Source organism: Impatiens glandulifera, chromosome 1 (genome assembly GCF_907164915.1).
Source record: "Impatiens glandulifera chromosome 1, dImpGla2.1, whole genome shotgun sequence".
NCBI classification, from domain to species: Eukaryota; Viridiplantae; Streptophyta; class Magnoliopsida; order Ericales; family Balsaminaceae; genus Impatiens; species Impatiens glandulifera.
In genome coordinates, this window is record NC_061862.1 from 139,267,864 (window position 1) to 139,290,228 (window position 22,365).

The 22,365-nt window shown below is 30.7% G+C and overlaps 3 protein-coding genes across 3 annotated transcripts; all 3 read right to left on the reverse strand.

Annotated features, from left to right (window-relative positions):
• Positions 1 to 3,059: 3,059 nt before the first annotated feature.
• Positions 3,060 to 4,079, reverse strand: LOC124945256 (F-box/kelch-repeat protein At1g55270-like). The gene has a single exon (XM_047485658.1). The coding sequence runs from the start codon at positions 4,077 to 4,079 to the stop codon at positions 3,060 to 3,062; it is 1,020 nt and encodes a 339-aa protein (XP_047341614.1).
• A 7,677-nt stretch (positions 4,080 to 11,756) lies between these two features.
• On the reverse strand, positions 11,757 to 12,080 carry LOC124945277 (zinc finger CCHC domain-containing protein 13-like). Its single transcript, XM_047485680.1, has one exon. The coding sequence runs from the start codon at positions 12,078 to 12,080 to the stop codon at positions 11,757 to 11,759; it is 324 nt and encodes a 107-aa protein (XP_047341636.1).
• Positions 12,081 to 19,000: 6,920 nt separating this feature from the next.
• On the reverse strand, positions 19,001 to 21,530 carry LOC124945285. Its single transcript, XM_047485690.1, has 3 exons — positions 20,766 to 21,530; positions 19,520 to 19,712; positions 19,001 to 19,440 (listed from the first exon to the last, which is right to left on the reverse strand). The coding sequence occupies exons 1-3, from the start codon at positions 21,528 to 21,530 to the stop codon at positions 19,001 to 19,003; spliced, it is 1,398 nt and encodes a 465-aa protein (XP_047341646.1).
• Between the last annotated feature and the right edge of the window lie 835 nt (positions 21,531 to 22,365).

Consider the following 22,365-nt stretch of genomic DNA (forward strand, 5'->3'; position numbering starts at 1 on the left):
ACGGGTCATGGTTTTCTTTTATGAAAACGGGTTAGAGTATAAATACTTTTTTGGGTATTTTTCTCATAACAGAGCAAATAGAGAGAGTAAATTACAGATCTAAGGTTTTCTGGTTTCCTTCTTCTTCTTGTTCTTTGGCTAATCCAGAGTGAGAGATTGGGGGAGCTTTTGATTGTGGAGTAGTCCAATCATTCCTAGTGTAATCACTTCTTTTATTTGAGAGTAGGGCATGTAAGTTTCTACTATTGACATTTGTTTGATTTAGTGAAACTTATCCCTCCCGTGGACGTAGGTCGATTTTGACCGAACCACGTATATTGTGTTGTCGTTTATTGATTCGTGTTATTTCAGTTCTTGGTAATCTGTTTATCGTCATAGACGATTTGGAATCTGATTTGCTACAGGTTTTGATTTCTAAGAAGATCCATAGTTTTACTGTTGCAAAACCCAACAACGGCCCCTTGTGTTTGGATTCGACCATGGCTTTAATCAACTTACCATCGACATTGCGTTTGGAAACTTCTTGAGGTGGTTGAAGACGGATGAAAAGTTGACGGAAGTGAGTTTTCTAGATGAATCGGGTGTTTCCCATCTCGTGGTTTGGGAAGATAACTTCTTTCAGCATGAAGCTGTAAAGGCTATCATACCACAGCCAGATGCACTAGTGGAAGTGGATAAGTTGATTAAAGCCATGGTCGAATCTCAAGCTAAGAACTAAATCCTTGTTTACTGAGTTATGTGTTTTTACAAAACCAATAAAGGATTCAAGAATAATGTTTCCATTTTGTTTGTTATTCTCAGTTTTTTAGTTTATTTGATATGTTTATGCAATAATTGGGTAATTGTATTTTTTTTATGCATGTGGCACAATAATAATAATAATAATAATAATAATAATAATAATAATAATAATAATAATAATAATAATAATAATAATAATAATAATAATAATAATAATAATAATAATAATAATAATAAGAGACTTGTCTCTTTAAGTTGTTTGTTCAGTTTCATTTTGAATTTTTGTAGTGTTTCTCTCTTGTATTGTTGATTTCTGTTTAATAAAAAGAAATTTAGTTCTGGTCAATATTCACATTTTGGGAAATAGAATGACTAATTTAAAAAACATTTTATTTTATAAAACTTTATATATAAAATAAATTAAAAGTGCATTAAACTTAATTACTAACATAGAACTAGGTTTGAATGAAAAATTTATTAATATATAACTAATTAACTATATTCTAAAACTAATTAACTATATTCTAAAAGTATTATTTAATCTTAATCAATGTTTATAAGATAGTTGATATAAATATATAGTTCTCGTTTAATTTAATTGGGATTACACATAAACAAAATTAATTATACTGTTAAATAACAAGCTTTTCATTTTCTATCTGTCCCCTTTAATCGCTCGGTCATCGACCCAGGTAGAACAAAATTAATACAAACAATTGACGATCTATATATTAAATTGTATGAATAATTTACACAACTAAAATTTTCAAGAGAGAAAATCCAATAATAATGCAATTTGTTGATTAGGTAGCCCATTATTGGGCCGAGCCTGGTAAACCCAGCAAGCCCCGGACTAGGGTAGCCCATTATTGGGCGGACTAGGGTAGCCCATTATTGGGCCGAGCTTGGTAAATCCAGCAAGCCCCGAACTAGGGTAGCACATTTAATAAAATAAAGAAGACATCTATAGTATCTCTGTAAACATAAAAAGATTTAGTTTAGTGGATTGAAATGAAAATATAAGATTATTATTTAGTCATGGTTCTACTCATCAAAACTTATTTTTTTTTTTATCATTTTTCAAATTATCAAAATTCACGAGCAGCCCAAAATTTAGGACCGTGTCTATTTTATTGCCCTCATATAATCTAATGGTTAATCAATTTTAAATTGTAATCTCACTAGTTAAATGCAAAAATAACTCTTATATGAAAACAGTTGTCTAATTAGGCCACTCATATCATGTAAACTATGTTATGAAATTATTGTTCTTAATGAAGCAACATACAATGTTCACACTTTTTAAAATATAATAATGTTTCATTTCATCAATAAATATGATCATCTTCTTTCATAGTATAGTATGGAGTTTTACAACATTTAGAGTTCAATACAATAACTTGATTCCACATATCCAGAAAACTCAAAACTAGGGGGCTCCATTTTTTCAAATTTACCTTCTTGATCCTGCATACAAAATAATTCCTTCCCACCGTTGTTACCGCATGTGGTCATTAGTAAACTTTGTTTACCCAATTGGAGTCTATTACAACAGTTTTTCATGACATCGAACTCATTCCGATACAACTTTTTCATAAACTTATACAATTTCAAGTCAGAGTTGTGGCGACTACTCAATAAGTTATTAACTCTTCCCAAAGTCAATGTAACTTCCCTCCATTTGTTAGTTCGAAGATGGTACACAACTGCACCATGTCCTTCAGGCATTGTCCATTTTCCTATGTGTATATATAGGAATTATATATATGATTGGATAACAATGACATGGCAACTAAGGTTAATGTGTGACCATTTGAGGAAAAGTTGAAGGAAAAAAAAAAGTGTGTGCAACCCCATTAATGGGCCGAGGTAAACCCAATAAACTCTGAACTAGGGTAGCCCATTTAATAAAATAAAGAAGATATTTCTTGTATTTCTTTAAATATAAAAAGATTTAGTTTAATGGATTGTAATAAAAATATAAGATTATTATTTAGTTATGGTTCTAATTCACTATCACCATTTTTTTAACTATAAAAAATCACGTTTTTTTGGGCTGAAGCAGCCCAAAATTTAGGACCGACTCTGCTAGTTTCTATTTTATTGCCCTCATATAATCTCACTAGTTAAATGCAAAAACAACTAAGATATGAAAACAGTTGCCTAATTAGGCCACTCATATTATGTAAATACTCTTATCAGGCCAAGCCAAGCCAATGAACTATGTTATGAAATTATTCACACTTTTTAATATAATAAAGTTTCATTTCATCACTAAATATGATCATCTTCTTACATAGTATGGAGTTTTACAAAATTTAGAGTTCAATACAATAACTTGATTCCACATATCCAGAAAACTCAATACTAGGGGGCTCCATTTTATCAAATTTACCTTCTTGATCCTGCATACAAAATAATTCCTTCCCACCATTGTTACCGCATGTGGTCATTAGTAAACTTTGTTTACCCAATTGGAGTCTACTACAACAGTTTTTCATGACATCGAACTCATTCCGATACAACTTTTTCATCAACTTATACAATTTCAAGTCAGAGTTGTGGCGACTACTCAATAAGTTATTAACTCTTCCCAAAGTCAATGTAACTTCCCTCCATTTGTTAGTTCGAAGATGGTACACAACTGCACCATGTCCTTCAGGCATTGTCCATTTTCCTATGTGTTTGTGTCCAATTATAACCCATAACTCCTCTCCAATTATCCGCAGCCCTCGGATCTTGAAACTTCTGATCTGATACAACACGGTCCACTCCTCCTTCAACACATCATACTCCCAAACATAGTCCCAAGGCGCATCCACCTTCTGGCGGTGGTCACCGCTGATGAATATTCGTTGGCACTGGGGGGAAGACACGGTGGAAAACCTTGAACTACTAACTAAAGGCATGTCTTTGCCTTTTCTCCACCGTTGAGTCGCAAAATCCAACACGAATACAATCACAGACTCCATTGGGAGAGTATCGCTACCGCAAAAAACGACGAGTTTCCCTTCTGAGCTAGCAATCCAAGTTTGCCAAGTATGTTCCTTTGTGAGATCAGGGATCGGAGGGAGTCGGTTCCACTCCCGATCCATCGGGTCAAACATGTTGATTACATATTTGATATTAAGGGAGTTTGTTGGAGGCATGTGCTGGAGCAAGCAAGCCACCTGATTCGTACATCCGAGTTGTTTCCTGAGGGAGTAGAAATGACGAGATTTGATCAGATGAAGCCACCTACGACATACTCGGGATGCGGCAGGTAAGTCCTTGAGGTGAAGACGAGCAAGACACTCAAGAATCAAGCACTCAGGCAAACCGTCTATACGTCTTTTCATGGCTTAGGTAACGGCGGCGGACAAGCATACAGGGTTGTAGGAATGGTGAAAGTATTTAAGCGCATTCAAATCCATCTCAGCCGTTGATTCAATTTCACATCTAATGAACATTACGATCTATCCTTGTGCCCTCAAATAAGATTGCTGACCTGGTTTTATTTTTTATAGTTTTATAAATTCTATCTTTATCATATTAAAATACTATCAAAACAATAATTTCATTAATTAACATATTAAAATACTTTTATTTTAATTTTATTAAACAATATGTGTTTTTTTTTATAATTCTTAAAAAAAACAATATCTCAAAATAAGAAAAAAACAAGATCAACAAACTGTTAACAAATAAATTTTAATCACTCTTGCATAACTCTACAATGATGTTGGAATTATTGTCCAAACAAAATTTATTTGTCTTTCGGTTTGGGAACTTCTTTGATTTGTGTTGAGTATTTATTTATTTTATTTGAATATTAAAAACAAAATGATGTAATGTGATTTTCTCTTCTAATTAGTGGATTCTTATGACGTAGGAATTATTGTCCAAACATCAATATATATTTATTTGACTTTTGGTTTGAAACTTTTTCTTTTTTCTATTTTTTTTAAATAAAATGGTGTATTGTTTATCTCTTATAACTAGTGGATCTTTATAATTTTTTAAAATATTTTTTTATTTTAAATATAAATTTAATAAAATATAGTAAAATCATTTTAATTAATAAATTAAATAATTTTCTAATTAGAATGTTTGTGATGTGATCAGGGGCTAAGCAACATATGTAGTTGCATCTACCTTTATATGCCCCTTTTTTTTAATATTTAATATTATTATGTTATTAATTTTATTTTATTTTTTTTATTTTTTTTCTCATTTAATATTAAATATATATAACATTTTTATCTTCTTTTTAATCTCTAAGTATTATAATATATTAACTATCTATATTTCAGTTTATTTTATTAAAATTAAAAAGAAAAAAAATATTTACTATTTTAGGGGTCCAAAATTAAATTTGTATAGGTCTCAAATTCGGTTAATTCGATGTTACAAGTACAGACACTACCTGTATCACACTCATAAAGTGACACCTATACACAAAAATAAAGTATCATTTTTCTCATTTGTTAATTTTTTTCTTTTGATACATGTGACACTTTCATAATGGAATTATTGTCCAAACAAAATTTATTTGTCTTTAGGATTGGGAACTTCTTTAATTTGTGTTGAGTATTTATTTATTTTATTTGAATATTAAAAACAAAATGATGTAATGTGATTTTCTCTTATAACTCATGGATTCTTATGACGTAGGAATTATTGTCCAAAAACATCAATATATATTTATTTGACTTTTGGTTTGAGAACTTTTTTTTTTTCTATTTGAATAATTTAAAAATAAAATGGTGTAATGTTTATCTCTTATAACTAGTGGATTCTTATAATTTATTTTAAATATTTTTTTATTTAAAATATAAATTTAATAAAATAAAGTAAAAACATTTTAGTTAATAAATTAAAGAATTTTCTAATTAGAATATTTGTGATGTGATTAGGCCGGTCTAGGTAAGTTGCATAGGTCCTACCTTTCTAGGCATTTTTTTTAATATTTAATATTATTATGTTATTAATTTTATTAATTTTGTTTTGATTTTTTTTTTCTCATTTAATATTAAATATATATAACATGTTTATCTTTTTTTTAATCTCTTATTTCCGTATTATAATATATTAACTATCTATATTTTAATTTATTTTATTAAAATTAGAAAAAAATAAATAATTACTATTTTTAAAGCCCAAAATTAAATCTGCATAGATCCCAAGTTCCCCTGTATGTGAATGTGATGGAGAGAGAATTAAAACAAAATTAAAAACTTCATTGCCTTGTTCAATATTAGTTTTACATATTGAACATTCATTATTTCACCCACTCTTATTAATCACATCACTTAATTTATTATCCAAAATACTAAAATACCTATTATTTTAAATTATTACTATTTTTTATTTTTTAATATACCCTTTAAATCTTTTTACTAAAAATAATTATTATCTCTTCAAAATCATTATCCATTATTCAATTTTTCTTTCTTTTAATTTTTAAAAAACCCATTACCGAACCTGATCCATGTTGAACCAATCTCCAAAGACATGTGGTACTAAACATGTTGGGTATATAATGGTAAAATATACAAGTTTGTCAAAAATATAAGAAGTTAAAAAGAAAAAGTAGACATAAAGAATCAATATTATTGTGAATAACAATTGGTATGTTTTAAAGATTTTTGTAATATTTTATAGTGGACTAGATTTTCTGAATATATTTTGTTTTAGAATTTATACGAGTGGACCAGCTAAATTAGTGTTGGAATATATATATATATATATATAATATATATATATATATAATATATATATATATATAATATATATATATATAATATATATATATATATATATATAATATATATATATATATATATATATATAATGCTTAATTTTAAAGTGTATTGATTTCCGGATCGATAGGTGTGATTAATTTGAATATATATGTGAGAATTAAATTAAATGAAAATTTGGGTAAATAAATTTAATAAAATTTAATCAAAATAAATATAAATTCACACTAAATTCAAATGTAAATTTCTAGTAAAATTTGTATGATAATGAATAAAGTTGAATGTCAAGAGATAAAATGAAATGCTAAGAGTCTATAAATGACAACTTTTAGATTAATAAATAAATTTGTACGCGTTTAATTCAGCTCTAGTTAGAAAACATCTTCTTTATATTTTGGTTTTTTTTGGAAGGCCCGTCTTTAAGGGCGAGTGGATGTGACGAGTAATTTTGGATGGTAGGTTCAACCTGGGTGCTGCTTTTAAAGAAAAATGTTTTAGATTTGATTGTCTAGGTTTTGCTAGAGAACCCTTTATCTTATCTTTTCTCGAATCTCGGTAAAATGATGAGACGACGAATTGAAAATAAAGTTCTCTAGCATGAACCTTTTAAATTGACCAGTACATGTTTTCATCGATCGTTTGTTTGGACAAATCAATCTAATTGACTTGAGAGTTGCCACTTTAATTTGCTTCTTAAAGAAACTAAGGGAAAAAAAATTAGAGTATTTATTTTAAGGGTTCAATGCTTGATTATGTGTGGGTAAAAGTCGCGACGCTATGGCCCACACGCCTGTCCTAAACGAACAGTCTCTACTCCAAAATAGTTGGTTATTAAATTTGGTGAATGATTGTTATACTTGTGTTATGAGTTCATAACTCTTTTACTATTGTGAGTATTGTAACTTATGTTTAAAATGGTTAGCCTTATTTCTTTCCTAGAAGTAAGTCTAGAGGTTTATTAAGATTAGACAAGATTAAAATAAAAGAGTCAATGACGTTTCCTGATAAAGAATAAGACTGCAAACCAAAGAATGAATTGTTCTCAATTTGCTAGTTGTATTATTTGTTTGCATTTGGTGATAGAAAATAATATTACAAGTGTCCTGGAAGTTTCGTCAAATTTTTCGGAATTATGGAACTCCATATATGAAACTGCAAAAACGAATGTTTTTCGAAAAGTATTTTTAAAATTATAAAATTTTGTATCGAGATTAAGAATATTTTTGGAGCATGATGGAATATTGTTTGAAATTTTCTGAGTTATAGAACTCTAGATACGGCACCGAGAAAATTAAGCATTTTTTTTCCAAATATGTCCTAAATTTTTTGATTTTTTTTTTATGGATATCAAGAATAATTTCAAAATGCTACAGATTTCATTTTGTGATTTTTGGAGTTTAGTTTTGGAAATTTTCTAAAGAATCAATTTTTGTTGGTCATTTGTGGGAGAAGGAAACCAAATGGGACCTTATATTTAAAAAAAAAAATTGAAATTGAAACTTTGGGGCTGAAATTAAAAGTTTCTGAAATTCGAGAGCCTAATTAATTGACCTAGAGAGTTAAGATGACCAATTAAACATCGCCGAAAGTTGGAGGACCTACACTTCATCTTCTTCATGAGGGTTCTTTTAAAAAAAATTGAACAGTAATGGAAGAAATTCTTCGGCGAATTTTAAAAACTCGAATATAGCATCATTGGCCTTCAGATTGGACTCAGAAGGAAGCTATAAAGGATGTAAATCACTTTGGGAAGAGATTGGTATATATGTTGTTCTTGAGCCGAAGAGCTTAGAACAAGGCGGCCCAATATTTTCCCCTTTTTCTTCACCAGAAAATTCAAGTATTCAACTATTAGTTTGTTCTTTTTTGGTCTATCATACTATGTCATTGACTATCAACAAATATTTAACCAACAATAATCAATATATAATTCAACAAAGAATCAACAAGAATTAGAATCAATTACTCAAAATAGGCAACACTAGTTGATAACAAGACAAGATGACAAAATATATCTTTCTTATTATTATCTCAAATGAATTTTACAACTTTTTATAAGAAAGCATAGACTCTTCATATGCTTGACTCTTCAAATAACAAAATAAATTATTCTGTATATTAAATAGCTTCCACTCAAAACTTTTGGTTATCCCACTCCCCCTTATTATTACTCTAGGAATATTATCAACAAAAAAAACAAAATACCTTATTAATTTAAGTTTATTCAACAAATTTTTCCCGTAAACTTAAATATTCTTCCCATCTCTCATTCCAATTAGCCTTTTACAACTCTCCAGCAGTGTGGTCGGTAATGGCTTGGTGAATATGTTAGCGGCTTGAGCTCGACTTTCAACATTCTCCAACTCAACATTTCCTTCTTTGACTTGTTCTCGAATGAAATGAAATCGTACGTCAATGTGCTTACTCCTTCCGTGATTAACTGGATTCTTTGTCAACTCGATCGCCGACTTGTTATCAACTCGAATCACAGTCCCTTCATCTCAGATCACTCCCAAATGCTTTAGTAAATTTGAAAGCCATACTGCATGACACACACTCCAAGAGGCCGCCACATACTCTGCCTCGCAGGTCGACAGAGTTACAATAGGCTACTTCTTTGACAACCAAGTAAAAACCGTATTTCCGAGTAGGAATACATAACCCAGAGTACTTTTCTGGTCATCAACATCACCACACCAATCACTATCAGAGTAACCCACTAATTGGTAGTTATCTGATTTTGAATAAAAAATACCAAGTGAAAGAGTTCCTCGAACATATCTTAGAATTCTCTTCAAGGCCTTCCAATGTGTATAGCTTGGATCCTCCATGAATCTGCTTGTTATCCCAACACTCAACATTAGGTCGGGTCTCGTGCTTGTAAGATACCTTAGACTTCCGACTAAACTTCGATATCTCCCAGCATCAGCTCGTTCTCCTCCATCAAACTTTGAGAGTTTAGTACCTGGTTCCATTGGAGTTGAAACTGGGTTGCAGTCCTCCATTTTAAACTTCTTTAAAATTTCAAGCGCATACCTCTCTTGGGATATAAAAATCCTTTCCTCCGACTGCTTCACTTCTAGGCCAAGAAATTATTTCATCAAACATAAGTCTGTCATCTTGAACTCCTTCTTCATTACCTCCTTGAACTCCTCAATCAGTTTTGTGTTGCTTCCGGTGAATATGAGGTCGTCGACATAGAGAGCGACTACCATCATATCATTTTCTAATTTCTTTGTGTACAAGGCATGCTCGTACGGACATTGCTGGTACCCGTTTTTCTTGAAATACTCGTCAATTATCTCATTCCAAGCACGAGGAGTCTGCTTCATCCCATAGAGGGCTTTTCTCAATCTTAACACCTTATTCTCATCACATCTCTTCATATACCCAAGTGGTTGCTCGACGTACACCTCCTCCTTTAGCACTCCATTTAGAAAGGCTAATTTCACATCCATCTGTAGAATCGGCCATTGATTTTGAGCAGCTAACGAGATCAGAAGTCGGATTGACTCCATTCTTGTGACAAGAGCAAAGACTTCATCATAATCGATTCCCTTCTTTTGTCTATAGCCCTTCACCACAAGTCGAGCCTTATAACGCTCAACCTCTCCTTCGACATTCATCTTTTTTTTGTACACCTATTTTACTCCAATGGGTCGAGTTCCTTCAGGAAGGTCGGTTAGCTCCTAGGTTTTATTGCGTTCAATTGCCCCAATTTCTTCATCCATATCCGATCTCCATTTCTCGTCTTGTACAGCTTTCTCAAAATTCAAATCTTCTGAGTCGGCGAGAAGACATACAATGTGGACTTCATTTATAGTGTCATATATCTCCCGTAGACTTCTCATTATGGGCTGTAGAGGCTCGGATTCATCTTCTAAAAGCTTGGTGGTTGTTGATATCGGAGGCATAACAGCCTCTGAATTAGTTTCTTCCTCAATCGGGTTACTCCAGTTCCATGTCATTGATTCCTCCGAATGAACATCTCGACTCACCACCAATTTCTTATTAATAAGATCAAACAATTTATATGCCTTAGATTTTTCATCATACCCGATAAATATGTACTTCTTGCTTCGATCTTCTAACTTTGTCATGTGCTGACTTGGTACTTGCCCATAGGCCACACTACCGAATACCTAGAGATGAAAGACACTCGGCTTCATACCACTCCAAATCTCTTGAGGCGTCTTCTCTCCTAGCTTGGCATGTGGACATCTATTTTGCACATAGACTGCGCACAGCACTGCCTCTGCCCAAATCTGTTTCGGCCTATTCTTTCCTTTCAACATAGATCGAACCATATCGAGTATAGTTCGATTCTTTCGTTCTACTACACCGTTTTGATGCGGAGAATATGGAGCAGTCAAGAAACGCTTGATTCCATGTTCCTCGCAGTATTTGTTGAACTCGTTAGAAGTGAACTTACCTCCTCTGTCAGATCGGACTGCTTTGATAACTTTGTTTGTTTCTTTCTCCACCATCACTTTAAATTTCTTGAAGTTTTCAAACACTTCTGACTTCTCCTTCAGAAAATAAACTCACATCTTTCTTGAAAAATCATCAATTAAAGAAAGGAAGTATCTTTTACCACTAAATGATTCTGGAGTTATTGGCCCACATAAATCAGTGTGAATCAGTCTGAGTTGCTCATTTGCTCTGTATTCAGAACTACTTGGAAAAGAAGTCCTCGCTTGTTTCCCGATCACACATTCTTCACAGAACCTCTTTTCGAATATAATGTTAGGCAGTCCAAGCACCATCTCCTTTTCACCAGCTCGTTCAACCCCCCAAAGTGAAGATGACCGAACCGATAATGCCACTTCATGGCCTCATCCTCTAGATCAAGTTGCATAAATTTATCTTGAACTATCTTAAGCTCAAGTTTGTAAATACGATTTTTCTTCATTTCTACCTGGGCAATGAGTCTCCCAAGTTTATCCTTCAGCTGCAGTTATCGGTCCTTCATTATAGCCGAGTACCATTTCTCCATCAACTGTCCCATGTTCAGTATGTTGATTTTGAGATCAGGTACGTAATAAACATCTCTGATTTATCTGATTCCCCCATTTTTTTGCTGATACCTGATCGTTCCTCGACCTTTGACGGCTACTTTTGAAGCATCGCCGAAAAAAATAGATCCGGACTCCACCTTTGAGAGTATTTTGAATAAGCTCTCGTCGTCGCACATGTGGTTACTTGCGCCAGTATCCAAGTACCAAAATGAGTTATCAGAACAACTTTGTTTGATCTCAGTTTCTGGAATTTTTGTCACCAGAAACAACCCTTCATCTTCTTTCTCAGCAAAGAAGTTTGTTGGTTCCTCCTTTTTCTCTCGGATCTACAATCTTTTGAAATATGACCCAGCTTTCTGCAATAGTAGAATTTTATCGAGTAATAATCCTTGGCAACATGCCCATTCTTTCCACAATTATAACACTCAATATTATTATTTATGTTTGTCCGGCCACCCCGAGCTTGACCTCTGTCATGCCAGTTCTGTTGGCCGACTTGCTCACCTCCTTGTCCTCCTCTTCCTCTACCACCTAGGCTTCTGCCTCTTCCTCTGCCTCTGGTACTCTGAGCATAAAGCATATTCTCCTCTTTTATTGTCGCCTTCGCCTGGAGAGCCTGTTCAAGAGACTCCCCCTTCTTGTTTTTCCTTCTCTACTCATGCGCTTCCAAGGACCCAGCAAGCTCTTCAATGGTGAGCGTTGATAGATCCTTAGATTCCTCTATTGCGCACACAATATTTTCGAAACTATCTGTCAATGACCTCAGAATATTTTCAACAACTCGGTTTGATGAAAGACTCTTACCATTCCGATTTAGTTTGTTCACCATGGTTTCCACTCGAGTAATGAACTCAGATACGCTTTCAGACTCTTTCATCCTCATGTTTTCCAGATCGCCCCTTAGGGTTTTAAGCCGGACTTGCTTCACCCGTTCGTCTCCTTTGTTTTCTATTTCGAGTGTATCCCATGTCACTTTGGAAGATTTTGCATCAGCTATCTTTTCAAAACCAGATTCGTCGACAGATCGGTATAGTAGATATAGAGCTGCCCTATCTTTAGCTCGAACGACCTTCAACACGTTCAACTGGGCATTTGAATACCCATATGTGTTCTCCGGATCCTCATACCCAGTCTCGACCACATCCCAGTTATCTTGGGAACCGAAAAGGGCCTTCATCTGCACCTTCCAGTTGTCGTAGTTGACGCCTTTTGTCAACTTGGGTAGCGGGATGCCATTAGTTAGACCTGCCATTCCTCTCAAGTGTTTACACTCAACACACACACCTCACAAGGCTCTCGATCGCTCTTGTTTTTCTCTCTCGGCCAGCGCACACCGCGGCGTTCTCTTTTGATACTAACAGGTTTTCTCACGCTCACCTCACACACAATAGCTCTGATACCAATTTGTTGATAACAAGATACCAAAATATATCTTTCTTATTATTCATCTCAAATGGATTTTACAACTTTTTATAAGAAAGAATAGACTCTTCATATGCTTGACTCTTCAAATAACAAAATAAATTATTCTGTATATTAAATAGTTTCCACTCAAAACTCTTGGTTATCTCACTCACCCCTTATTATTACTCTAGGAATATTATCAACAAAAAAAAAATACCTTATTAATTTAAGTTTATTCAACAACACTCAAATTCAATTCACCAAATGAATGTACAATGGTTTGATAGCTTCACAAACCTATGGGATGTTACCTAAGAATGATGTATGTGTAGATTGGATGTAGATAATGAGAAGAAAGGGCTCTTGATCGGAGTTATTCTCGACAGAGAGAAACTCTTCCTTGGATGGCATCTAGGATTGCTCTAAAGTTGTTATATGGTCTCACTCTTACAATTTCTGTAGTTAGGGGATCAGTAAGTACACTTGGAACTAAATTTCCCAATATATACTAAGTGAGGAGGATGAATTTGTAATTTTAAGTTTGGATGGACTTTTTGATAAAAGACTAAATTGAGCCTAGTCTCTTAACCAATTAGGCTTTTCTTGGATGATTTGGAAAGCCCAAATCATAATACACAACTTTGAAGTTGTAACCTTTATTAAAGACCGAACACGTTGCATGTCATTCGTCAATGAATGAATTTGACTTGATTTTTGCATTCTTCGCTAAAGGGGTAGTGAACTAGCTAGTATTGGTACAATTGGAAATGTATGTTCAAGGGCTACAATTTTAATAACAAAATCGTTAAAGAAGATAGACTGTAGATCCCTTAATCATCAATTAAATGCAAGCTGCTAATTTCGAATACATTTTAGTAAGGGCGACCTCACATGGGCTGTAGGTCTAATTGAAAATCCTACTCAGTGTCAAAAGAAAGCTAACAGTCTTTTCAATGGTGAGTCATATACTCAAAATGGTTGATTGTAAATGGTTGATTGTAGACAAAAATATGGCCATATAAAGTAGCGTATAACACATGCCTTAGATATTTGAGTGATTTCGTTCTTCGTATATTATATTTTATTTGATTTATTTGTAACATTTTTCTCTTATATATTTTATGTTATTTAAAGACAAATTACCTAAAAAATATATGATTTGTAAGTGGATATAAATGCATCAATGAATCTACCAATGATGGTGAAATTAAGGAATTAATTAATAATGCCTTAATTGTATACTTTTTTTTCTATATATAGATAAAAACATTTATTTTTTATTTTATTTAAAAAATAAATAATAGTGGTTGAGTTAATATGTGGTTGTTTTTCACCTCTCATTCATTGTTGTTTTCGTTATTCATCAAAATAGAAAAAATGATAACAAATTTGATAAAAAGACATTTTTTTCATTTTTTTTCTCATCAGCTCACCGACATCTTCCACCTCGACGTCCTATCCCTTATTTCTTGGTCAACCAAAAACTTCATTTAACTAATATATTTTGTTAACTAATGGACCTCTCAATTACTAATCTCATGACCACTTCTGTTCATAACCATCTCTATCAAACATTTTTTATCCTCACTTTTGACAAACTAACCATCTCATAATTATCGACTTTTTACCCTCACTTTTCGGTCAACCAACAATCTCATTCACATATTTAAACACCAATGTTCTTTATTCTTCAATAGAGCTGTCATTACTAATCTCCTAACATCATTCGAGTATTTTGTACTTCAACAATCTCATATCATATTACCGCGACCTCTTTTTACCCTCATTTCGGCAAACCAACCAAAATTCAATCAATCTATAATCTTGTGACTTCACTTATATATGTCGGTCAACCAATCATCTCATTCATATATTAAACTACCATATTCTTTTTTTAATGGATCTCTCGTATAACTAATCTCGATACCTCACTTTGAGCATCTTTCACCCCAACCATCTCTCATATCATTATTTTGACATCTTAACTCCCACTTCAGAAAACCAACCACAATATAAACAACCTCTCATCTTGTAACCTCACACTTTAATAATTAAAATAAAGACCTAAAATAAATTAAATAATTATTTGGGTTAAATATTATACTCATTATTCCCAAATTAATTAAAATAAATGTCAAAATTAAATTAAATAATTATTTAAAATAAATATTATATTAATTAATCTCAAATTAATTTAAAATTACTCAAATAAATTAAATAATTATTTTGGAAAGTATACTGTAGTAATTTGAATCCCAAAATAATTAAAATAAGGCTCTAAACACACACAGAATAAATAAAATAGACTAAATCTAAATTTTATCTATTAATTAATTTGGTGTATTTTTACAAATAAACCATATTTATAAAAAGACGAAGAAGAGAGGGTCAAACGAGACCAAACGCGGAGCTAAAACGCGTAACCAATGTAACCAGCAAGGCCAAACAGAAGCTCTAGACAATGGACTAACGCTAGGCACGCAAGATGCCCATTGTTGATAGAATCTTGAAGATAAAAGCCATTAAGCTACTTTTAGCAAAATTCTATCAAATAAAAAGATTAACCAGGGCCTATAAATAATATCTCGTGTCCAAGACAAAGACTAAGAAAAAAACCAAGTCTTGACACAAGTTCTTTAGAAAATCCTCTATTCAAATTTTTAAGCTTTTAAGTTTAAAAATAAATTTTGTACAGAGCTTTCAAACTCGGTTGTGATCCATCTAAAAGCTTCAACAAGATCTTAAGACTGTTCTCCGACTCATTATAAGTCATAATTAATGATATAATACATGTTATGAATCAAAATTAAAATTTACACATTGGTGTTTATATGTTCTTCAATAGTGTACTATCCTTTGATTCCTTGATTTGAAATTCATTTTAAGATCATCTATAAACTTTCAGTAAAAAACAATTTGGATTAATCAAGCTAAATAAGAAAAACTCAGATTTCCAGCGACTAGACCGCATTGACCTCGACCCAAACCGCGTCTGATCCGGCCTAACGCTCTCTCAAACCGATGGTCCACTTAGCGCCGGTTCAATCCGCTTAGGGCCTATTCATTTCTAGCTTTTAAATTTTAAATGTTTTTTTTAACATTTAAAGACTTTAAATTAGTTTTAAAAAATGAAAAAAAACATAAAATTGGTTTACATATTCAAAAATAAATTTTAAAACTCGTTTGGATTTGTTTTTAATTCTAATACCTTTAATTGATATTTTTCAAGTACCTTTTTTTTATAATTTTCGACGTCAATAGCAGGTATCGAAATTTATTTAATATTTTAAAATTTAATACGTCAAAACATGATACATGTCTAGAATTAAAAAAAAAATAATTGGATAAATAAAACGTAAAAATTCAGTTTTTCCAAAAATTGTCAAAATTTTGTGAAATAAAACCATTTTTTAACGAGCATGGAGGATATAACGCGAGAGCCTTTTCTCGAGTGTCATCGAACATCGAACTCACAAAGAAGCCTAATATTATGTTGAGTCTCATTTTAAAAAAATCTCCTTCGTTTGAAGTTGAGAGAAAAAAAATACAATCTTTGACCCTCTAAAAATCAAAAAGAAAATGACGATAACAATGATGATATTAAGAGACACGTAATAGTAAGGAGGAGATCATCATTTTGAAGAATATCTCAAATGGAAACTAATTGTCTCATTTCAAATAAAAAAAGAAGAAAAAAAGATAAATAAAAGATATCCGGTTGGACTCGATATTGTTTCTTTCTAAATGCTAAGAAACTTTAATTCTCGAAGAAAATTTGCAAAGAGAAGAAAATGCTGAATTCAAAACCAAAGACATGAATTGAGAATAAAATAGATGTTTAAACTCAAGGCATAAAAAAATAAAAGATAAAATTACCTATTATTGGTTGAGATATTGAAATCACCATTTGCGGTTCACCAAATCTGGTGAAGCAAGAACCGAAGTGTATCAATTTTATCAGATATACCTGTGATACAAAAAAAACAACAAATGACAATTGTGTTGGTTGAGGTGTTGAAATCACAACTTCTCATTTAACGCAAAGACATTAGTGTATAGATTCTACTATATATCCCGATTGTAAAAAAATGAAAACTCATATTGATTGAGATATTAAAATAACCATTTATTATGTCTTGTAAATCAAGAATTCAAATATAAATATAAATATATATATAAATATATATATGAGTCCAATAAAGCTCTTCTTCCAAAATTGAAAGTTATTAAGCATCCTCTAAAATCTGTATGAAAATGGAGACAAGGAAAATTGAGGAGGAAGAGGAGGAATCACAAATAAAGTTTTTATTATTATATGCAGGGTTTCTTGGTTCCAAATTGAGGAGGAAGAGGACGAATCACAAATAAAATATGTTTATTTTAAATATGACAATAATATCATTTTCGAAAAATAATTGAGAGCACGACTTTAGAGGAGCGACTCGTACAGCGAAAGTGACATCACTGTTATACAAAAGTGACTTCGTTGTTATTAAAAAAAGACCTCGTTGTTATACGAAAGGGACGAGGTCTCTTTCGTATAACAGTGATGTCACTTTCGTATAACAATGAAGTCACTTTCGTTGTACGAGTCGCTCCCCCAAAGTCATGCTCCCTATCATTTCTCATCCTTTTCTGAATAAAATTAATTTTATTATTATAGTTTCCAATCATACTTATCTTCAATAACTTATAATGAAAAAATCCATTGAATACATAATTAAATATATATTGAATCTATACTACATAGTCCATAGTGTGCCTTATTTTGAATTTCATAAGTTTTACAAAACCTACAGGGTATTTTATTGCATAGGGATCACCCTAGTCCAAAATTTGAATACATAACATATTATTTAATAATCTAATTAATCATATATTATCAATAATAATATAATGTGTGTCCTTTCTCTCTCTTACTGTCATTAATATTTTAATTAGTACATATACTTTACTTTTATTAAAATTTATAATTATTTTAATTTTCTGGATCATCAAATTTTTATTTGTATGGGCATCCCATGCTCGGAATAATTATTTGTATGGGTATCATGACCACAGCATTAATAATTATTTTCCTATTAGTTGAATTCTAAACGTGTGAAGTGGATCAAACTAAATTCAACTACTCAAACTTATTTTTTTACAGTTTTTTTACTACACTCACACATATCTCGATATTTAGTTAAAACATTTAGTCTGTCAAAACGCTATTCAAATTGTTTAAATCGTTCAAACCGGTCAAATATTTAAAAAATAATATTTAAATAAGACGAAAATAAAATAGAACGTCAAACTGATAGTAATTAATAATGTATTATAACTGATGTCATAATACATTTAAATTAATAATAATGAGATCATATAATAAACTTAAGGACTTATGGGTAGATTATTAAAAATATTTATATTAGAAATAGACCAATTTAATTTTAAAACTGTTAATTCAAATTTAGTATGTTTAATAAAAAAATAATAATACATTTGTGTTTTGAAAATTATCCTATATAATATTTATATTTGTTCATATACATTAAAATATGCATGAATTGTTATTGATATATATGGTTAATCTATTTTAAATCAAACTGATTTTATAACAGTTCAAACTGACGTTTAAAGTTTAATCAATCAATGTCAATAATTTGAATGTTCATCTCAATCAATAATTTATTGAATTTTAGATGACTTATAAAGACTTCAATCAAAATGATTTCTTTGACTTAGAAAGACTTCTAACAAAATGATAAATAAAAAATGTAATGATTTGTTTCAAAGGCAGTGATTTTTGTATTAAGTTCAAAATTGTCTAGTTGTACTGAATAAAATAAAAGGAAGAAACACTTGCCTTTGTAACTCAGTTAGTATAGTTTTGTTCTTTTAAATTTTAGTATGATTCAAATCTAGATAAAATTCTTACCATCTTCTATGGAGAAAAAATGATAAATTATTGGATTTCTTCAATATAAATACAACATTAATTTAGATAACCTTAAAAATACCTTTCCATATTCCAATTATTAATAGTTTACTAGAAACAAATTTGACAATAATTCAATAGAAAATAGCAAATTCCTCATTAAACGTTTCTTGCTTCTAAGTTCTATCCTCCAAAAGAATCCTCTTCATTTCCTCCACCATCATTCCCATTTGTTCCCTCGAATGTAGAGGCGACGGATAAACAAACATAATATCCAACATCCCGCCTCTTATAGTGTCAAATACAGCAATTGATGGCCCGACTCCATGAGTCGAAGCACATCCCATATAATCTTCTAATCCGAATTGGCTTTGCAAATCGTCCTCCACAGTCTCCTCGAAAACACACATCAACGATGTCCTCAAAGACGAATGTGGTGTCAGGCTAGGATTTTCCATGGCCTTACACATAAGAAAGTTGAGGTCGGACATATCTGTAAAGTGCTTGTTGGAGAGTTTCGAATTCGTAAACGATGTGTAGATCCTTTCTGCCAAGTCCCACACGGTTTCTCCTCGTTTCACAACATGCATACTTAGAATAGCGGAATGATAAGATCCTAAAACCACAAGTGTAAATTTTTGTAAACGATATTTAGCTCGAAACTTGAGAAAATATCATGGTCATAACTAATTTACCAAAATTGTGACTTGAAAGGGGTGGTTCAAGTTGGGACCGACAATCGGTGAGTGTTACAATAGCGTATTTATTACTAACGATATGTCGCTTATAACCAAGTGAATCGCCGGAGTTTCGCTGATCGGAATGTGCTGCCATCACTCCAGCAGCTGATAAAGCTCCATGTAGCTTTATTCCTCTCAACTTGCAATCCTAATTGACACCCAACATTCAACATTTCTTTTCCTTTTTTAGATCTCTTATCCAAATGTGAATTCAAACTTAAATGTTTATAAACTTGTGAATTTAATTTAAAACATTATTTACATCAAGATCCAGATCTATAAATAGAAACATTATAAGTTGTCTCTTTATTTTAATTAATGTTCATTTTGCTCTTATTTTCTCAGGCCAAGTTATGCTTTATAATTTATTTATTTTCCCAGTGTTTATTCTATGATTTTTTAAAAATAAATAATTTAAAAATATGAGTTAATTGGACCCCTAAACTTATAATTGTATAACATGTAGGTAATTGCTATATTTTCAATATGAATTCACATATTGATCTACAAATTAAATAGTCTAAAATTTTGGAAATTAGAATATGACCCATGAGCTCCTCTTATATTATATATATATATATATATATATATATATATATATATATAAAAGAACAATTAATAATTTTAAAATATCAATACAACAAAAAATTATATTAATCTATTATGTTAATATTTTAAATATTCAATTTAAAATGTCATTTAACATATTTAAGTTTTATTATAAAATATTTTATCATGTTAAAAATAATAATTAAATTATCATTTTAAAATAAATTTAAAAATAATTCATTATATATTGAAATGTTATAAATATTTATTATTTTAATTTTACAATATTAATGTATAACAAAAAAAAAGTTTATATTATTTAAAAAAAGTATATTATTAAAACATTGAAATAAAAAAAATTATATTAAAAATAATGAAAATTAAAATATTAAAAATATATTTAACCATACAAACTTTTAAGAATTAGTAAGTAAACTATTTCAAATTTAGAATAAAAAAATTAGTCACCATAAAGTTGAATATGAAAGAATTAAAGTTCTTGGTTATTTAAATCATCTGAATTTTGTGAAAATTAAGTTATTGTGTTATGAATTAAATTATGGGATAGATAAGAGTGTCAAAATGATGTTTAATTAAGAAAAAGCAATATCAATTATTCATATAATTTTTTATTTATTTTTTTGACACATACCATGAGTATTTGCGAAGTTTGTTGTATGCTGAGTTGTAACCTCACCATTTGAGAACATCTTGGCCCAGAAACCTCCTTAAACTTTAAATTACTAAATCTAAGTGAATTAACAGAATAGCCTAATATATCAATCCCATGAGCCCATATACCTTTCTTCCCTTTACCAACAGGAAACAAATCTTCAATTCCCAAACTAACCTTTCCAAAACAACTATTTCCCATTTCTACCCCTCCATTTTTCTCTTCAATCTCCTTCATCAACTCCTTTAACTCCCTCAAAACCCCCACCGCCGTCGTCCGATCACAAACAACCGTATGAAGCCGGAAAACCACCACCCACTTCTCTTCCGGCAGCTCATAAACACTTCCAAAGAAAACAGGAACACCTGAAGAAGAAGAGAGGTTTGGAATTGACCATGGGTTGATATTCATTTCATGTTCGAGGATTATGTGGAGATGGGAGAGGGAAACGACGTCGTCTTTGGGAGATGGGGGAGAGAATGAGTTTAGTTTGAAGGGAGGTAGTGGTATTGTAGATGGTATTATGAGAGAGAATGCGGCGGCGGCGGTGGAGTAGGTGATTTTGGAGGAGAGGATAGGATGGGAATTTTGGAGTTTTTGAAGGGCATTATGGAGATGAGATAAGTTTGGTGGTTTTGATACTAGTAATGATAGAATTGTTGTGCCTGTTCCACATGAAACTGCTTTGCACCAACTTTGTTCTGATCGACTTAATGGCCGGCCGGTGATGATCCGATTAGACATATCTTTTTTGTGTGTGTTGTGTGTGTGAGAGATAAAGAGATGGTAGGGGCAGATGATTCAATTAGAGTAGAGGACTTGATATATTTATAAAAATTTAATTGGTTTAGTTTATTGAAAACAAAAATAGAAGATAAGAGAAACTTTAAGAATACCATATTTATTACCCATACAAGGACAACCAGTTTATTTTAGAATTACTTAGAAATACAAAAAGAAACATTTGTAAGAGCTAAATTAACTAATGATTTTAATTTAATTGTTTATTTTAAATTATTTTTAAGAAGATTTACAATTTTAATATATATAATAAGACCCTCACTTTAAAATATAATTAAATAAAAATCCCTCTTATAATTTTAACTATCTTTATAAATAAAATGATATATATATATATATATATATATATATATATATATATATATATATATTCAAATTATATTAAAAAGGTTCTTGTTAAAAAAATTAAATTGTAAAAATAATTTTTATTTATAATAATATTATTAAAATTGCTAATTTGATTTTTTAATTATTTTTAAAAAAATTTATTACATGTTTATAATAATAAAAAATTTATTATATATATATATATATATATATTAAAATTGTTAATCTTATTAGAGTAATTTAAAATAAAATGATTCTCTCAAAACATTTGATTTTAAATTATTTTTATTTATTTAATAAATATTTTAATAGTTGTTCAAATAAAATACATTATAAATATAATTTCATAAATTAAATTATGTGACCATATTCAAATAAAATAAAAAATCATTGTTTAAAAATTTTTAATTTAAAATTATCATTCAATCTAACAATTATATAAATAAAAAAT

What these genes read in the sequence shown, in the direction of transcription:
- LOC124945277 (XM_047485680.1), bottom strand. Translation starts at nt 12,080, where the DNA reads ATGCTTTATGCTCAGAGTACCAGAGGCAGAGGAAGAGGCAGAAGCCTA.
- LOC124945285 (XM_047485690.1), bottom strand. Translation starts at nt 21,530, where the DNA reads ATGTCTAATCGGATCATCACCGGCCGGCCATTAAGTCGATCAGAACAA. An exon ending in AAACTTCGCAAATACTCATG is followed by an intron (nt 19,713 to 20,765) that starts GTATGTGTCAAA and finishes GGTGTCAATTAG; the next exon opens with GATTGCAAGTTGAGAGGAAT. An exon ending in CCTTTCAAGTCACAATTTTG is followed by an intron (nt 19,441 to 19,519) that starts GTAAATTAGTTA and finishes TTGTGGTTTTAG; the next exon opens with GATCTTATCATTCCGCTATT.
- LOC124945256 (XM_047485658.1), bottom strand. Translation starts at nt 4,079, where the DNA reads ATGAAAAGACGTATAGACGGTTTGCCTGAGTGCTTGATTCTTGAGTGT.